Source organism: Rhineura floridana, chromosome 4 (genome assembly GCF_030035675.1).
Source record: "Rhineura floridana isolate rRhiFlo1 chromosome 4, rRhiFlo1.hap2, whole genome shotgun sequence".
Lineage (NCBI taxonomy): Eukaryota > Metazoa > Chordata > Lepidosauria > Squamata > Rhineuridae > Rhineura > Rhineura floridana.
Genome location: NC_084483.1, coordinates 165,108,599 through 165,126,638, shown reverse-complemented (window position 1 = coordinate 165,126,638; position 18,040 = coordinate 165,108,599). Strand labels below are relative to the sequence as shown.

The 18,040-nt window shown below is 42.6% G+C and overlaps 1 protein-coding gene across 1 annotated transcript in view; it reads left to right on the top strand.

Moving 5' to 3' along the window:
- DNAH14 (dynein axonemal heavy chain 14) overlaps positions 1 to 18,040 on the top strand; it is a 472,613-nt gene that overhangs the window by 117,130 nt on the left and 337,443 nt on the right. The window contains exon 26 of the mRNA XM_061626120.1: positions 5,293 to 5,464. Within this exon, the coding sequence (XP_061482104.1) occupies positions 5,293 to 5,464 (172 nt within the window). The remainder of the gene's footprint in view (positions 1 to 5,292; positions 5,465 to 18,040) is intronic.

The window sequence follows — 18,040 nt, the reverse complement described above, 5'->3', positions numbered from 1 at the left end:
ATTGAGATTGGCAAAGAGGTCCCTCTTGGTAGTTCCACTGCCCTCAGAGGTTCAGAGAGGTGGTCCGGGAGAGGGCATTTTCTGTTGCAGCCCCTGAGTTGTGGAATCCCCACCCCAGACAGATGTGTCTGGCACCATCATTATACAGCTTCTGTCATATCCTGAAGATGCACATCTTTACCCTGGACTTTGACATCTGAGAGAGATATTTTTAGGATCCTCTGTAGTTGTGCATGTAGTTTGTTTTTAGCTGTTTTCAGTATTTTATTTTATATTGTGATCTGCCCTGGGATTTCTGGTGAAGGGTGGTAATAAAGTTGCTGCTGCTGCTGCTGCTGCTGCTGCTGCTCCTCCTCCTCCTCCTCCTCCTCCTCCTCCTCCTCCTCCTGTTGCGGCTGCTGCTGCTACTACTACTACTACTACTACTAATAATAATATAGTTATTTGGTTGTTGCACAAAAATATGTGAAAATAATGACATTGCCAGCTGCTTTTATTGCAAAAGCTTCATCATTTTTGGAAAAGAAGGGTCTACATCATGCATATTCATACTTCTGTAAGCTCTAGAATTTACTGTAGTTCATTGCATGTTGGACTGCCTTTCAAGACAACTCAGATCCTGCTAGAGTTCATGTTGAATATCAGAAGATTTTTCAGTCTCCATCACAAGGGGGCTAAACTGACTGAGAGCAGGAATTTAAGCCATACCCCCTGAACTCATTTGCTGGCAGTAGCAGCTGGGAGGAACCAGTCACACATATAAATTTAGAACAACATAGCAAAGAAGACAGCTCCAGTGAGCTAGAGGGAGCTCCAAGCTCACAAAGTGCTTTAGTCACAGCTATCAAAGCATCAAGGCAAGTTCAGCAGCAGGGTGAGGAGGCCAGGGCACCCCACTTTGCCCACCTGTTTCCTGACCTAAACAAAACCTAAGTTTTCAATAAATTAATTCAATACACTACAAAAACAGTTATGCAGTAAGAAGCCAGCAGGAATATGAGGGCTTTCCAGGGTTTTGCACTTCTGCAATATGTATGACTGTCTGCCTATTGCACAGAAGTAATGGGTGTGCCCTTGGTGCAATGAGCAAGTTTGCTTTCTTAAGGCCAAGTGACTGACCTGAAGAAGCTGACAGAGACAGAGAGGTTTGTGGATAAGACATTTGTGGACATTATAGTTGTCTCCCACTCCCAAGATGATCACTCTCCTGCTATCATGGAGAATGAGGGCCTATCTGAGGAAAAGAAACAATCCCTTATAAGGGACCCATTCCTTGGGGGATGAGTAGCTATCATATCGTGCTGAGGGTACTTCTCCGTGTGTGTGTGTGTGTGTGTAGGGATACTGGTAGTGGGTGATTTATTTTACTGGTAGTGGGTGATTTGAACGTTAGGAACATAGATAGTGGGATTTGTAATTGACGTGCAGACCGCAGGGTGATTTGCCTGCCTAGTGTGAAGGCTGCAGATGTTGTTTGCCATCTAGATTGCTTGGTAGATGGTACTGGGGAGACGTCAGTGGCTGTGATGCATGTTGGCACTAATGATATGGGTAAATGTCATGGGGACTGGAAGCAAAATTTAGCCTGCTGGGTAAGATGCTGAAAGCCAGGACCTCCAAGATAAATTTCTCTGAAATGCTTCTGGTTCCACATGAGGGCCAGCTAGAAAATCGAGCTTTGTAGTTTCAACATGTGGATAAGACAATGGTGTTGGGAGAAGGGGTTTAGATTTGTTAGGTACTGGGGAGCATTTTGAGACAACTGGTCCCTGTACAAAAGGGATGGCTTGTACTTGAACCAAGATGGAACCAAACTGCTGGCACTTAAAATAAAAAATGTAGAGGAGCAGCTTTTCAACTGATTGGGGGTGGGGGTGGGGGCAGTGGAAGGTGACAGGAGCTGAGAAGGGCCCGGTTCATAATAAATCTCCTTCCTGGGATAAATACATAAGAAATTATGAAAGTTAAATGAAATAGGCCCAGAACTAGGCATTGTGAATGCAGGAGCACAAGATAGCAATTTAGAGAGGCCAAACCAAAAGTGCCAAAGACACTTGAAGAGAGACACTGTACATGTTTATATGCTACTGCTAGAAGCCTCCAAGCCAAGATAGGAGAACTGGAGTGCTTGGTCTTAGAGGACAGCATTGATATAGTGAGCATAACTGGTGCATAACTGCTATAGTAAGCATAACCTGGTGGAATGGAGAAAACCAGTGGGACACAGTTATCTCTGGATATAAACTATATTGGAAGGATAGGAAAGGATGTATTGGAGATGGTGTTGCTCTATACAATATGTGAAAGAGGGCATTGAATCCAGGAAGCTAGAAAACCCCAAAAGGGCAGAATCCTCCACAGAATTGTTGTGGGTGATGATACCAGGCCCCAAGAGTAATTTAGTACTGGGGACGTTCTATCATCCCCCTGATCAAAATGCTAAGGGAGATCTTGAGTTGAAAAATGAAATCGAGGAAGTAACCAAACTAGGAGATGTAGAAGTAATGGGTGAGTTCAACTACCCTGACACAGACTGTCTACATATGTGTTCCAGTCATGACAAAGAGATAAAATTTCTAGATACCTTTAATGACTGTGCCCTAGAACAGTTGGTCATGGAACTGTGGAGTAATTTACTTGGAGACTTTTATAACTGAAGCAGATTTTCATATTATTGATTCCACAGAACCAACCAAAGGGATGGTGACTCTGAACTTAATCCTAAGTGGCACCTAGGAACTGGTACAAGATGGAAGTGTTGTCAAACCAAATGGGAGCAGTGACCATAATGCTATTAAATTAACATACATGTAAATAAATGGCCAATTGCCAAGAAAATCCAATATGATCACTTTTGACTTCAAAACAGGAAACGGTCCCAAAATGTGGGGGTTGGTAAAAAGAAAGTTGGACGGCAAACTCTAGAAGGTCAAATCACTCCAAAATGCTTGGAAGTTATTTAAAAACACAGTATTAGAAGCTGAACTGGAGTGTATGCTGCAGGTCAGGAAAGGTACCACCAGGGCCAAAAAGATGCTGACATGGGTAACAAGCAGAATCAAATAAAATATTAGAGGAAAGAAGGCTTCCTTCAAAAAAATGGAAGTCTTGTCGAATAGTGGTGATGAGATATTAAGTTCTAGGCTTAATAGACAAAATAACAAATGACAAATAGCCAGGTCCAGATGGCATCCAAGATGGCATCAAAGAACTTGGATGTGAGCTATCTGATCTTCTAAAAATATATATATAATTTGTTCCTCAGATCCACCTCTATACTTGAGGACTGGAAAGTGGCCAATGTAATGGGGTTCCGGGGGGGATAATGGAAATTGCAGGCTGGTTAGTTTAACATCTGTCCCAGGAAAAACTGGTAGAATGTATTGTTGAAGATAAAATAACCAAGCATATGGAAGAGCAAGCCTTGCTGAAGCAGAACCAACATGGCTTTTGCAAGGGTAAGACCTGTCTCACTAACCTATTAAGAGTTTTTTTATAGTGTCAACAAGCATATAAATAGAGGTGATCTGATTGACATAGTGTGCTTGGACTTTAAAAAGCTTTTGACAAGGTACCTCACCAAAGACTACTGAGTCAGCTTAGCAGTCATGGCATAAAAGGAGAGGTCCTTCTGGATTACAAATTGGTTAAGTAGCAGGAAGTAGAGAGCAGGAATGAATGGATAGTTCTTTCAATAGAGGTATGTAGAAAGTGGAATCCCCCAAGGACTGATATTGAGACCTGTGCTTTTTAACTTGTTCGTAAACTATCTAGAGTTAGGGGTTATTAGTGAGGTGGCCAAGTTTGCTGATGATAGTAAATACTAAATGGTCCAGGATTACTAAAACAAAAAGGGATTGTGAAAAGCCCCAAAAGGACCTCTATAAACTGAGTGAATGGATAGTAAAATGGCAAATGAATTCAATGTAAACAAAGGTAAAGTTGGGCATATTGGAGCAAAATATCTTAATTTCACATATACACTCTTGGAGTCTGGTGGTGATTGATAAGATTGTAAGACATATTTATTCTGGAGAGTATTTGTTGAAATCTGTTTGATAGGTGATGGTTGATCTTTTGAGGAAATATTGGATCATTTGGGACTTTTTAGTTTAGAGAAAAGTCGAGTAAGAGGAGACATCATAGAATTGTATAAAGTTATGAATGGCATAAATAAAGTGGATACAGACTTTTTTTTATCACTGTCTTATAACACTAGTACTCATGGACATCCAGTGAAGGTGAATGTTGGAAGATTCAGGAGAGACAAAATAAATACTTCTTCACACAGTGCACAGTTAAACTATGGAATTTGCTCCCACAAAAGGCAATGATGGCCACCAGCTTGGATGGCTTTAAAAAAGGACTAGACAAATTTATGGAGGAAAAGGCTAAGCATGGCTACTAGCCATGATGGCTGTGCTGTGCCTCTATAGGCATAGGCAGTGTCCTTCCAAATACCAGTTGCTGGAAACTGCTGGAGGGGAGAGAGCTCTTTGCACTCAGGTCCTGTGTGTGTGTTTTCCATGGGCAACTGGTTGGCCATTGTGAGAACAGGATGTTGGACTAGATGGGCCATTGGCATGATCCAGCAGGCTGTTCTTATGTTCTCGATAGGAACTCATTTGGCTGATTTTCCACCAACTTTGTCAGCTGCTAGTTTGCTTCTATGCTGAATTCATGTTGCTAGTATTTATCTTTCAAAGCACTTCATGGCCTGGAATGTTGTTCCTTCACAGCTTGTGCCTTTAGAACAGTTTCTCCCTGTATGAGCCATTGTAACAATTTTGGCTACTTAGTTTGGTCTTGTGCCAAGTGCCTTTGTCAAGGGAAGTCAGAATGTCAGTGACAAGGAACAAAGCTTTTACTACTGTTGCCCTCAAGCCCTAGATTGCTCTCCCAGAAGAGGTTTGGAACTGTTCCTCTCTGATCTCTTTCCAGAAAGGATGTAAGATATATTTATTCTGGAGGGTATTTGTCTGTTGAAATCTGTTTGATAGGTGATGGTTAATCTTTTTTTAAATTCACTTTGTTATTAATTTTAGGTGTGATTATTGGAATTTATTATTGTCATGCCTTTTTTTCTTTGTGAGCCCTCTTGGCTTGTGGAAAGGCACAATAAAATGTTTGAAATAAATAAATGCCTTTGTTATGTTTTGTAAGCAAATGGCTTATCTTGTAATTTCTTCTGTATACCCAGCAAAAATGATATTAATGCATAGGGAAAAGATTTAAAGACAGATTCACTGTTTTATATATTATGCCATAAGAATATTTGTTCTTTGAAAACAGACAACTTCCAGAAGAATCAAATTGTTTCTCTCAAGTTGATAACAAATGGAAAGAGATCATGAAACGTACAGGAGAGAATCCAAATGCTCTTAAGGCAACTACAACTGCTGGAGTTCTTGAAAGTCTGCAAACCAATAATGCACTCCTGGAGAAAATACAGAAGGCTCTTGAGGTAAACCATACTGGGTTCTTTAATTTGTGTGGGGATCTCTCAAAAATGACCATATTATTGTGATGAAACTAGTCTGGAGCTTCTTAGAATGTCTTGGAAGAGTGTCTAAATTAAAATCAAATCTAGTCAACGAGGTACACTGTACATGTATTTCTTTTTTTTAACTTTTATTTTTAACTTTATTAAAGATAAAATAAAAAAAATACATCATACTGTTCCCATTCGATTACATGAGAGTATCAAAAGAAAAAAGAGAAAAAAGAAAAAAGGTAAGGGATGAACAAGAGGAAACATCAAAAATATAAGAAAACATTAAGGTTAACTTTTTACACTTTCATATTAAGCATACTAATAAAATATAATAGATTACTATATTAAGGTAAATAAATTAAATGGAACTATTTCATCTAATACTTTATCATTCCAAAATTGTATAAACAAAGCCCATTTCTCTACAAATTTCTTTTGATGGTTATAATCCACTGCATTTCTATTATAAGTCATTTTTATCATTAATACTGTCTCCCAAGTTTTTTTCAACCAATCTATCAATGTTGGGGGTTTGTTATTCTTCCATTTTTGAGCGATACATATTTTTGCCACTGTGAGCAAAGTTGCTACTAATTGAAAATCTACATTAATAATTTCTTCATGAAGTAAACACAGAAGAGTTGTTTTAGGATTTTTTTTATATCGTTTGACCTGTAATGTCCTGTATTACATTTAAAATTTCGTTCCAAAAAGGTTTATTTTAACACAACTCCAAAAGACATGTATAAAGTCTGCCTTACTTCTTCCACATCTCCAACAGTACATATTTTGATTAAATATTTTGCTTAATCTGTGTGGTGTTAAGTACCATTGATAAATTGCCTTAAAAATTTTTTCTTTCAGATATTCTTAAACAATCAACTCCACTCTTCTTCTGATATTGATAAATTAAATTTCTCTAGATCTCTGTTCCATTTCTTTTTATATGTTGAATATCGTTGTTGCATACTTAATGAGGAGAGAATTTGATATATTTTAGCAATAGCCTTCTTTTTCTGTGACTGTAGTAAAAAACTCTCAAAAGCTGTGGGGGGACATGGATTTCCGTATTTTGTTTTTATTTGTTCTGCTATATGTCTTAATTGAAAATTGAAATAATGGAGGCCTCTCATTATTCAAAATTTCAGCTGCGTTTTCATAAGAAATAATAAATCCTTGTTTAAACCATTCACTATACTTAAGCAATTTTCCTCATGTATGATAATTGATAGTCTGTTGTAATTTATTGTTTACAAATTTGTTTCTCAAGATTGAAGTCAAAGGGGAGAGAAACCCGGAACCAACTTTTTTATGCAATTGATCCATACTTTAAATACCATGTTTGTAGATGTAAGAAAATTCTGTTTAGTTATTATTGTTTTTGTCTTGACCCATAATAATTCCTGTAGTTTTCTACTGTACATTTCTTGCTCTGCCTTTAATAAAATACTGTCGCAATCTTCAAACCATTCCAAAATTAACGATAATTTGACTGCTTGATAATACCTAATAATGTTGGGTACTCCCAGTCCTCCATTACTAATTTTTTGATAGAGATGTTCATTTGCTGTTCTACTTAGCTTGTTTGACCAAATAAATTTCAATATTTTTTTCTGTAATTGAATAAGTTCGTTGTTTTCTATTTCTAACGGTAAGGTCATAAAAATAAATAATATCTTAGGTAGGATCATCATGGATATAGCTGCTATTTTTCCTAGCCATGACAGTTGTAATTTTCCCCATTACGTGTACAATTACAACTGTACATGTATTTCTTAACATGGCCGTCTCTCTCCCTGTATTTTCAAGCCTGCCTCTTCGAAGAGGAACTCCCTACTTGATATATCACCTTCAGGTGAGAGGGAAGGTTTCTCCTGGCAAACCAGCCAAGCCATAGCATTCTGTGTGGTGCTTTGTTGCCTCTTTTCCCCTTTAGAGAGGTCCTTTTATAGGTTCCTGTGTTCTTCCTGACTCTCTGCCCTGTTGCCAGGGAATGAAGTTTCTCAAAATCTCTTTGTCGAGCTTGTCTACACAGATTTTTTCTTAATTCCACTCTCGCTCCTTTATCTGGGAGAAGCATGTACAATTCTTACACATTATATGTATTATACATACAATATCATATGCATATCTTATGCATATAGACTTCAGGTTTCCTAAAGGAACTAGCACATAAATACATGCAACAATGCATATAACTGATCATAATACTTGTGTATTAATTCATAATAAAATAATTATACATAAAATTGTGCCGCATAAATATAGTACCATATGGGGCTTGGCTCTTTTATTCATACCATACACTAGGGGCTGCCACCCTTGCTTGCTTTGCTCATCAGCCCAGCCTCCCATCACAAAAGCTCCCCTGTACCTCATGGGTTGCCAAAGCACCCCATCCCCCCAACAGGTCACCAAAGCTGCCTCCCTCCCCCCTCATGTGCTGCCAAAGCTGCCCCCTTCCCCCATGGGTTACCAAAGCCCTCCCCCTTCCCCCACAAGGGTTGCCAAAGCACCCCCTCCCCCAATGGTTGACAAAGTCCTCCCTCTTCCCCACAGGAGTTGCCAAAGCTTCCCCTCACAGGTCTCCAGAGCTCCCCTTCCCCTCCAGGGTTCTCCAGAGCTCCCCTTCCCCTCCAGGGTTCTCCAGAGCTCCCCTTCCTCTCCAGGGTTCTCCAGAGCTCTCCCCTTGGGTCACCAGAACTCCCCCCATGGGTCATGGAAGCTCCCCCTTTTGTAAGTGTGATATTTACATGGCCTGAACCTGGAAGACAGTACCACCACTACTTAGCTTCTGCGAATGAAGCCCCTCTGAGCATTCCATCCTCAAAGTTCTATAACTGCCACCTTGGTAACAGCATTTATATGTTGGCAGCTGATGAAGGCGAAAGCTGAAACATTTTGTTAATATAATAAAAACCTCTGTTTGGTTAATCACAATTACGTTTATATATATATATATTAGGTGATTAATGGAATCCTTATAGGGATCCAGAGCAAGCTTGAGTGAAGTTCTGTTCGTTGCTTTCAAAACTGTCTTATATATATATATATATATATTACTGTGTACTGCTGCTCCTGCTCACTTCACTTGCCAACCCCACCTACCATCACCAAAGCTTCCCCTCCACAGATCTCCAAAGCTGCCCCTTTCCCACCTGGTTGCCAACACTGCTCCCTTTCCCCATAGGTTGGCAAAACCCTTCACCGTCCCCCACAGGTCACCAAAACTCTCCCCTTCCCCCACAGGTCACCCAAGAAAATATAATAGAAATAATACTAATAATAATCTTTGTCGCTAGAGGCCCAGGTGACCTCCGTGGCTAGGAGTGCCTTTCATCAGCTTCAGATGGTAAGTCAGCTGCAGCTGTTTCTGGACTGGGATAGCCTGTCCACTGTTGTCCATGCACTGGTAACCTCCAGATTGGATTACTGTAATGTGCTCTGTATGGAGCTACACTTGAGGTTGGTCTGAAAGCTGCAGCTGGTGCAAAATGCAGCAGTGAGACTGCTCACTAGAGCAGGTTATCACCAACATGTCACTCCGCCACTGAAAGAATTGCACTGGCTACCTATTAGCTACCAGGCTAAGTTCAAGGTTCTAGTTTTGGTGTATAAAGCCCTATACAACTTGGGACCAGGATACCTGAAAGACCATCTTATCCCTTACATACCCAGTCAATCACTGCATTCTGCAGGTGAGGGCCTCCTGCAGATACCATCTTATCAGGAGGTCCATTCTGCACAACATAGGAAACGAACCTTTAGTGTAGTGGCGCCTACCCTTTGGAATTCCTTCCCCTTAAATATTAGACAGGCACCATCTCTGTTATCTTTTCGGTGCCTACTGAAGACCTTCCTCTTTCAACAAGCCTTTTAAGTTGAGACCTTATCCCAGTCTGCATCTGTGTTGAAGTTGCTTTTTAATATATTTTTAAACCTTATTTAAAATGTTTTTTAAGCTTTTAAAAAAAATGTTTTTAAAGCTTTTTAAAAAAAATGTTTTTAAAGATGTTTTGTTTTAATATGTTTTTAATGGTTGTGTTTTAATATATTTTGAAGTCTGTTTTTATGATGTTTTAAAGTTGTTTAGTGCTTTTAGGGCTCCTGCTAGGAGAAAGGGTGGAATATAAATCAAATCAATAAATAAATAATACTAATAATAGACATATAATGTTGGGCTTTTGGTGTATAATTTTGCATATAACTAGTTGGACTTCATAAAAACTGACCATGCACGAGTGGCTCAGACATAAGTGGACACCTGATGCAAGAAGTTGTCTTTTGCAGGCTTGATTGGATCAGAACTTCAAACTGCGTGAATGGACAGACAGTAAAATTGCAAATGCTATTAAGTATATGCAAGTGTAAAGTGATGCATATTGGGGCAAAAAAAAAAATAAGAACATAAGAACATAAGAAGAGCCTGCTGGATCAGGCCAGTGGCCCATCTAGTCCAGCATCCTGTTCTCACAGTGGCCAACCAGGTGCCTGGGGGAAGCCCGCAAGCAGGACCCGAGTGCAAGAACACTCTCCCCTCCTGAGGCTTCCGGCAACTGGTTTTCAGAAGCATGCTGCCTCTGACTAGGGTGGCAGAGCACAGCCATCATGGCTAGTAGCCATTGATAGCCCTGTCCTCCATGAATTTGTCTAATCTTCTTTTAAAGCCGTCCAAGCTGGTGGCCATTACTGCATCTTGTGGGAGCAAATTCCATAGTTTAACTATGCGCTGAGTAAAGAAGTACTTCCTTTTGTCTGTCCTGAATCTTCCAACATTCAGCTTCTTTGAATGTCCACGAGTTCTAGTATTATGAGAGAGGGAGAAGAACTTTTCTCTATCCACTTTCTCAATGCCATGCATAATTTTATACACTTCTATCATGTCTCCTCTGACCCGCCTTTTCTCTAAACTAAAAAGCCCCAAATGCTGCAATCTTTCCTCGTAAGGGAGTCGCTCCATCCCCTTGATCATTCTGGTTGCCCTCTTCTGAACCTTTTCCAATTCTATAATATCCTTTTTGAGATGAGGCGACCAGAACTGTACACAGTATTCCAAATGCGGCCGCACCATAGATTTATACAACGGCATTATGATATCGGCTGTTTTATTTTCAATACCTTTCCTAATTATTGCTAGCATGGAATTTGCCTTTTTCACAGCTGCTGCACACTGGGTCGACATTTTCATTGTGCTGTCCACTACAACCCCGAGGTCTCTCTCCTGGTCAGTCACCGCCAGTTCAGACCCCATGAGCATATATGTGAAATTAAGATTTTTTGCTAATCTAATTTTGTGAAATCTAATTTCACATGGGGTTTGAACTGGTGGTGACTGACCAGGAACAAGTCTTAGAGGTTGTAGTGGGTAGCTTGGTGAAGGTGTCAGCCCAGTGTGTGGCAGGTGTGAAAATGGCAAATTCTTTGGTAGAAAAATCATTAGAAAAGGGATTGGAAATAAAATGGCCAATATCATAATGCACTTATACAAAGCTATAGTGTGATCACACTTAGAATGTTATGTACAATATTGGTCACTTCACCTCAAAAAGAATATTGTAGAGAAAAAGTTCAGAAAAGGGCATGCCAAATGATCAAGGGGATGGAGCAATTCCTCTTTGTGGAAAGGTTGCAACATTTGGGGCTTTTTAGTTTAGAGAAAAGATGAGTAAGAGGTGACATGATAGAAGTGTGTAAAATTATGCATGGTCTGGAGAGAGTAGATAGAGAGGTTTTTATCCTTCTCTCATAATATTAGAACTTGTGGACATCCAATGAAGCTGGATGTTGAAGGATTCAGGGCCAACAAATACTGAGAATGGAACATTGGTTCACTTGCCATGAATGGGAGGCTGGCATAGTGAGGCACCCATGGCCACACCCTGGTTGCATAGGGCCACCTCTCAACACTCCAATGACCCCTTTCATTATCTCACTGCACTGGGACCAGTGATATTATTATTATCTTTATTTATACCCCACCTTTTTTCCAAACTGGAACTCAAGGCGGCTTCCAGATAAAAATAAATACATATCATTAAGAACCTATAAAAATATAAAACATATAAACATATAAAATCAGCATTAAAACAGGATTAAACTATTAAGATGTTAAAACCAATTACTCTTAAAATACTGCAACCCAGTTTAGGAGCATACAAGTAAAACAATAACATACAGCATCCTCTTCAGTCACTACCCTTAAAACCTTCAGTTCCAAAGGCCTGCCAGAAGAAAAAAGTCTTTAGCTGTCGGCGGAAAGACTGCACAGAGGAGGCCATTCTTGCCTCCCTAGGGAGGGAGTTCCAGAGCCTAGGGGCAGCCACCGAAAAGGCCCTATCTCGTGTCCCCACCAGTCGCACTTGTGAAGGTGTTGGGATCGTGAGAAGGGTCTCTCCTGAAGATCTCAGGGCCCAGGCAGGTTCATATAGGGAGATACGGTCTGACAAATAGCCTGGACCTAAGCCGTATAGGGCTTTATAGGTCATAACCAGCACTTTGAATTGTGTCCGGAAACAGACTGGCAGCCAGTGGAGCTGTTGCAGCAGGGGAGTTGTAGGGTCCCTGTAACCAGCCCCAGTTAACATTCTGGCTGCAGCTCATTGCACCAACTGAAGTTTCCGAACAGTCTTCAAAGGCAGCCCCACATAGAGCGTGTTACAGTAGTCTAAGCGGGATGTAACTAAGGCATGTGTCACCATAGCCAGATCAGACAACTCCAGGAACGGACGCAGTTGGCGCACTAGTCTTAACTGTGCAGAAGCATTCCTGGCCACCGCAGAAACCTGGGCCTCCAGGTTTAAGGCTGAGTCCAGGAGCACACCCAAACTGCGAACCTGCATCTTCAGGGGGAGTGTAACCCCATCCAGCACAGGCTGAACCCCTATTCCCTGATCCGCCTTTCGACTGACTAGGAGCACCTCTGTCTTCTCTGGATTAAGCTTCAGCTTGTTCACCCTCATCTAGTCCACCACTGCTGTCAGACACTGGTTTAGAACCGAGACAGTTTCCTTGGAATTAGGTGGAAAGGAGAAGTAGAGTTGGGTTTCATCTGCATACTGATGGCACCGAACCCCAAATCTCCGGACAACCTCTCGCAGCGGTTTCATGTAGATATTAAATAGCATGGGGGACAAAACTGAACCCTGAGGGACCCCACAGGCCAACGGCCAAGGAGTCGAACAGGAATCCACCAGCACCACCTTCTGGGTTCGACCCTCCAGGAAGGAACGGAGCCATTGTAAAACAGTGCCCCCAAGTCCCATCCCAGTAAGGCGACCCAGAAGGATACCATGGTCGATGGTATCGAAAGCCGCTGAGAGGTCCAACAGAACCAACAGGGACACACTCCCCCTGTCCAGTTCTCTGCGTAGGTCATCTACCAAGGCGACCAAAGCCATGGACATGATATGGGTGTTTGTTAGCTTATTAATTTATGTGTGTGTGTTATGTGCCTTCAAGTTGATTACGATTTACGGCGACCCTATGAATCAGTGACCTCCAACAGCATTTGTTATAAACCACCCTGTTCAGATCTTGTAAGTTCAGGTCTGTGGCTTCGTTTATGGAATCAATCCTCCTCCCTGGAGAACAGCCCATCAGATGGGGAAACACCGCCATCTAGCGTCAGCAGGCAGGAATCGCATGGTGTTTTTTTTGAGGAAGCAGCTATCCTTGCGAGACCCCAGACCATTCCTGCCTCCTGTGTCCAGGTGGATCATTTTCCCTTGCTCTTTTTCTACCTTCTATTATATTTCCTTCTCTTTTTATTCTATTTACTTTCCCGTTTTCTAGTGTGCATGTGTGGGGCATAGTTTTTTCTTTTTCACTCCTTGTTTTTTCTCGGGCCATCTTACCTGATCTGCGGGCGGCAAAGCGAGTGCCTGAGAGCCTCTTTGATTACTACTTTGAGAGATTTTTCTTTCTGTCCATCAGGCGGCTGTCCCTGCTTACTCGAGTGACAGCCAGCCTCGCTAGGGGTTTTGCCTTTTGATGGAACTTTTACTCTCCCTTTCAGGTGGCTGTCCCTGCCTGTGTAGGCACTGCGCGAATGCCAATGTGCCTTGGTGACAGCAACTTTTTCTTTTATACTGTAGTACACTATCAAGAGTGAGCTGGGGGGGATTACGCATTCCCTCACACCAACCTTTTCTGTTTAACGGCTACATTCCTTAACTGCGGCACCCGCTATTTTTTACAGCAGCAGTTGTTTTTTCTTTTTAATTTTCTTCTTTTAAGTATCAGGTTTCCTTGCGGGTTTTTTCTCTCTCATGCCTCCCCTCAGGTACCAAGCCCTCTTCCTCTGTTTTACCATCGGTTTTTTATGGTTTTGCGGCTACCGCCATCTTGTCAGAGGTGCACCCTTGTCTGAGGGTGAGCCTGGCACCATTTCGAGAGACAGCGCGCCTGCTGGCTGCCCAGTTTTATTTTTGGTATCTTCTCTCTCCTTTTTAATATCATTTGTTTTTTCCCTCACTCCTGGATAAGCTCCTAGTTGTTAATAAAATAAAATAAATAAATAAATAAATAATTCTGTTCCTTCCTTTTCAATCTTTCCTGATCCACTGCAGGAATAGTTAATTGTGGGACCGAATTCGTGTCCTTATTAATAGGGGCAGTTTGAAATACACTTCCTCCATGCCTCAAACCAGTGCGTGTGAGTTGGGCAGTCTGTATCATATGCTTCCTCCGCGCCCCCCCACCTGTGTGTGTGAGTTGAGCTGTGCTGTCATGGCGGATATATCTCTTACGGCTGAGGTCCAAGATCAAAATAGTGGCTCTGTCATGCCAGAAGCTGCCAATGGCATTGTTGCAGAGTCCTCTAATTCTGAGGCACATTCTTCTAAGGTGCCTGTGTCGTTTTCCACATCACAGCACAAAAAGGCCGTTAAAAAGAAGAAGCATTGTAAAGCTGCCTCTCATGTTCATGCTATAGAGAATGTGCAGCAGAAGGCCAGTGAGAAAATTGAAAATGTAAAGCAAAAAACAAATGATAAGCCTCTTCAGGCACAAACACAAACCGTTACCAGGGCCTCTAAGAGAGCACTGTACATCGGTGCACCAGAGCATAATATGGCTGGCAAGCAATGTGCTGAATCCCACCTGCCTGTACCTGTGCCTCAGTTATCTGTTGGTGGCTTTAACCTGCCTCCACATCATTCAGGCCCTCAAATTTTGCAGTTAACCCCTGAGGCTCTAACCCAACTCAAAGATACCTTGCTGAATGTTTTCTCAAATGAATTCTTACAAAGGCCACCACAGGGTCCTCTATCTGTGCACAGGCACACACTACTGACAAATGTTGTGCTACTAACCCATTATCTCAAAGCACATTTATGGACATTGGAGAGCCTGACCCATTCATGAACTCTGTACCCTTGGGTCCTCTCACTATTCAATCCAAAGGTACTGGGGCTGCCATGGACTGTCTCATAGACTCTTCCAACCAGTACATTTTGTGCCTCTACTATGTAAAACCTTAGAGACCTTGAACTTGAATAATGCTGTTGGAGATCCAGCTGCAGTTCCAGGGCCCTCCAAAAGTGCATTGGTTTTAAAAGAGCCCATCTCCTCAGTTCGTCATATACCAGTTGTGGGACCTTTTAAAAAGTTCACCACTATGGAATGGGAGGCACCTCTATGTTCCAAATGTATTCCAGCAATGGCCAGCAAATTTTATAATCTTGACTCTGCCTTCATGGATGTTTTAAAGGTCCTGGGAGTAGATCAACCTATTTCTACTTTAGTTTCTCGGTCATTGTTGCTCAAGGAAGGGGATGTGTAGTTTAAAGACACATCTGAAAGGCGACTGGATTTTGCTTTGTGCAAGTCACATGAGGCATCTGCACTTGCGCTCAGGGCAGCGTGCGCAGCTTCTGTGTTTTCTAGAGCAGCTATGGTTTGGATCGATGAGCTTCTGAATGAGCCTCTGGATCTGGAGCACATTCACAAGATTCTGATAAAACTGCACCATTCTGCAGCTTTTGTTTCGGATGCCACCTAGATTCAGTTCAGTTTTCTGCACATTTCTTGGTGACCAGGGTAGTGGCACACAGAACCCTTCGGCTCAGCCACTGGGACGTGGACACTATGGCAAGAATAAACCTTTCCACCGTTCCTTACGTGGGTCACAAACTTTTTGGGGACGATGCCCTGAAAGAGGTCTTAGTCGATCCCAAAGAAAAGAGAAAGCCTATCTTGCTAACTAATCATCGTGAACACAGGCAAATCTTCAAAAGATGTATTCCATACTCTATGCCTGCTACTTCTTATCAAACAGCCTCTCACTCCTTTCGGGGCGCCAGAAGACAGGGTTGCAGTCGTGATTTTCGCTCCAACTGCTCCTACTGGAACAAGTCACAGTTTCAGAGCAGACAACAATCTCAATCTGGAAGAAGATTTGCTAATCCCTCTCTTTCCTCCAGAAGGGGAAGACAACAGCACCAGAGACAGTACTGACACTCTTCTACCACCGGTGGGAGGTCACCTTCAGCAATTCTCTGCAGTATGGAGGCAACATGTCACAGACCGGTGGGTGCAGGATTCAATAGAGTCAGGATACCAAATAGAGTTGTTGGCTCCTCCTCCCAACCGATTCATTTGTTCACCAGTTTCCAGTTCAATCGACAAGAGACAGATAGTACAAGAGGCCGTAAAGCACCTACTTCATATTCAGGCAATCAAAGAGGTCCCTTTTGAGCACCGCTTCGCAGGGGTGTACTCCTTTTTCTTTGTGATTCCCAAACGAGACAAGTTGTGGAGGTCCATATTGGACCTCAAATTCCTCAATCAATATGTCAAGTACTGAAAATTCTGAATGGAATCCCTGTGATCCATCAAAGAAGCATTATAGTCCCAGGATTTCCTTGCTTCTATAGATTTAAAGGAGGTGTATCTTCATGTCCTGATCCATTCAGACCACAGGAAGTACCTAAGCTTCGCATACAACCATCGTCATCTGCAATACAGGGCTCTACCATTCGGTCTCTTATCTGCACCAAAGATCTTCACAAAAATCCTGGTCACCCTGGTGGCACATCTTCGTCTCCAGGGTGTCCATATCTATCCTTACCTAGACGGCTTGCTGATTCGGTTGGAATCTCTTCAGAAGGCTCAGGCAGACATCCAGTTAACTCTGAAAGTCTGAAAGTCTCATGGCTTCCTCATCAATGCCAAGAAGAGCCATTTGTCACCTACACAGCATATTCAGCATCTGGGGCACTCATCGATACATGCAGGTCAACAATCTCCTTGTCTCTGGAAAGGATCTGCAATCTTGCATCTACAGTGAAGACTCTTTGCTCCTCCTGCTGGGCGGATCTAATGGTCATGGCCAAAGTACTCGGCCTTCTAATTTCCATGATTCAAGTCACCCCTTGGGCTTGCCATCACACCAGAGCCCTGCAGTGGACCCTACTGCCCTTTCAGAAAGAGATTGCAGCTGGTATTCCCATTCTGTTCGTTTACAACACTCCCTACGGTTGTCTCTCAGGTGGTGGACGGTGCGTGCAAATCTCCAGACGGGAGTACCATTCAGGGACCCTCCATGAACTGTGGTGACAACAGATGCCAGTCTGTTGGGGTGGGGTGCCCATTGCCTGGGAGATTACATTCAAGGACAGTGGTCAGGTCAGGAAGCTTGCCACAGTATCAACGGGCTGGAACTGTGGGTGGCAAGCCTTGGCATCCAGCACTTCACCATCAAGTTCGCTCTCAGTCATGTTCTGTTACACACCGACAATACTACTGTGAAGGCACACTTCAACAAGCAGGGATGTATGCGCTCAACGCCTGCAGCTCGAGACAGCCTCTTTCTTCAACTGGGTGGAAATACACCTGCAGTCAGTGCAGGCGGAGCATTTGAGTGGCAACTTGAACCTCACAGCGGATTGGCTCAGCAGACAACAGATCACGCCGAGGGAATGGAAACTACATCCACAGGTTTTCAAGAGCATAGAATGGCGTTTTGGCAAGATCACTCTTGATCTGTTTGCTTCTCCCTACAACTATCAAGTACCTCGTTTCTACACAAGGTACCATACAATCCAAGCGGAAGGGACAGATGCACTGTTAATGCACTGGCCTCAGGGTCTCCTTTATGCTTCCCCCCCAGTACCTCTCATTGCATGATGTCTTCAAAAACTGCGGGTGGAGAGGGCAGAGATGATCCTAGTAGTGCCATTTTGGCCTCACCGTCCATGGTTCTCAGAGCTCCTCCGCCTCTCAACAGCTGCTCCATGGAGGTTGCCACCGCAGCGCAACCTTCTCTCTCAGGGTCCAGTCTATCATCCAGAACCCAATTGGCTGAAGTTGACGGCGTGGAGATTGAGCGCTGGTTCTTGCGACGTTCAGGACTCTCTCCAGATGTCATTGACACCTATTTGGCAGCACAGAGGCCCTCTATGAAAAGGATATACCAGTCAACCTGGAAGGCCTTTGCTCAGTGGTGTTTTCATCACAACCTTCGTTCTTCCAGAGCGAAAATACCACACATTCTGGGTTTTCTACAAGATGGTCTCTGAAGAGGTCTAAAAGTAAATACCTTACGCA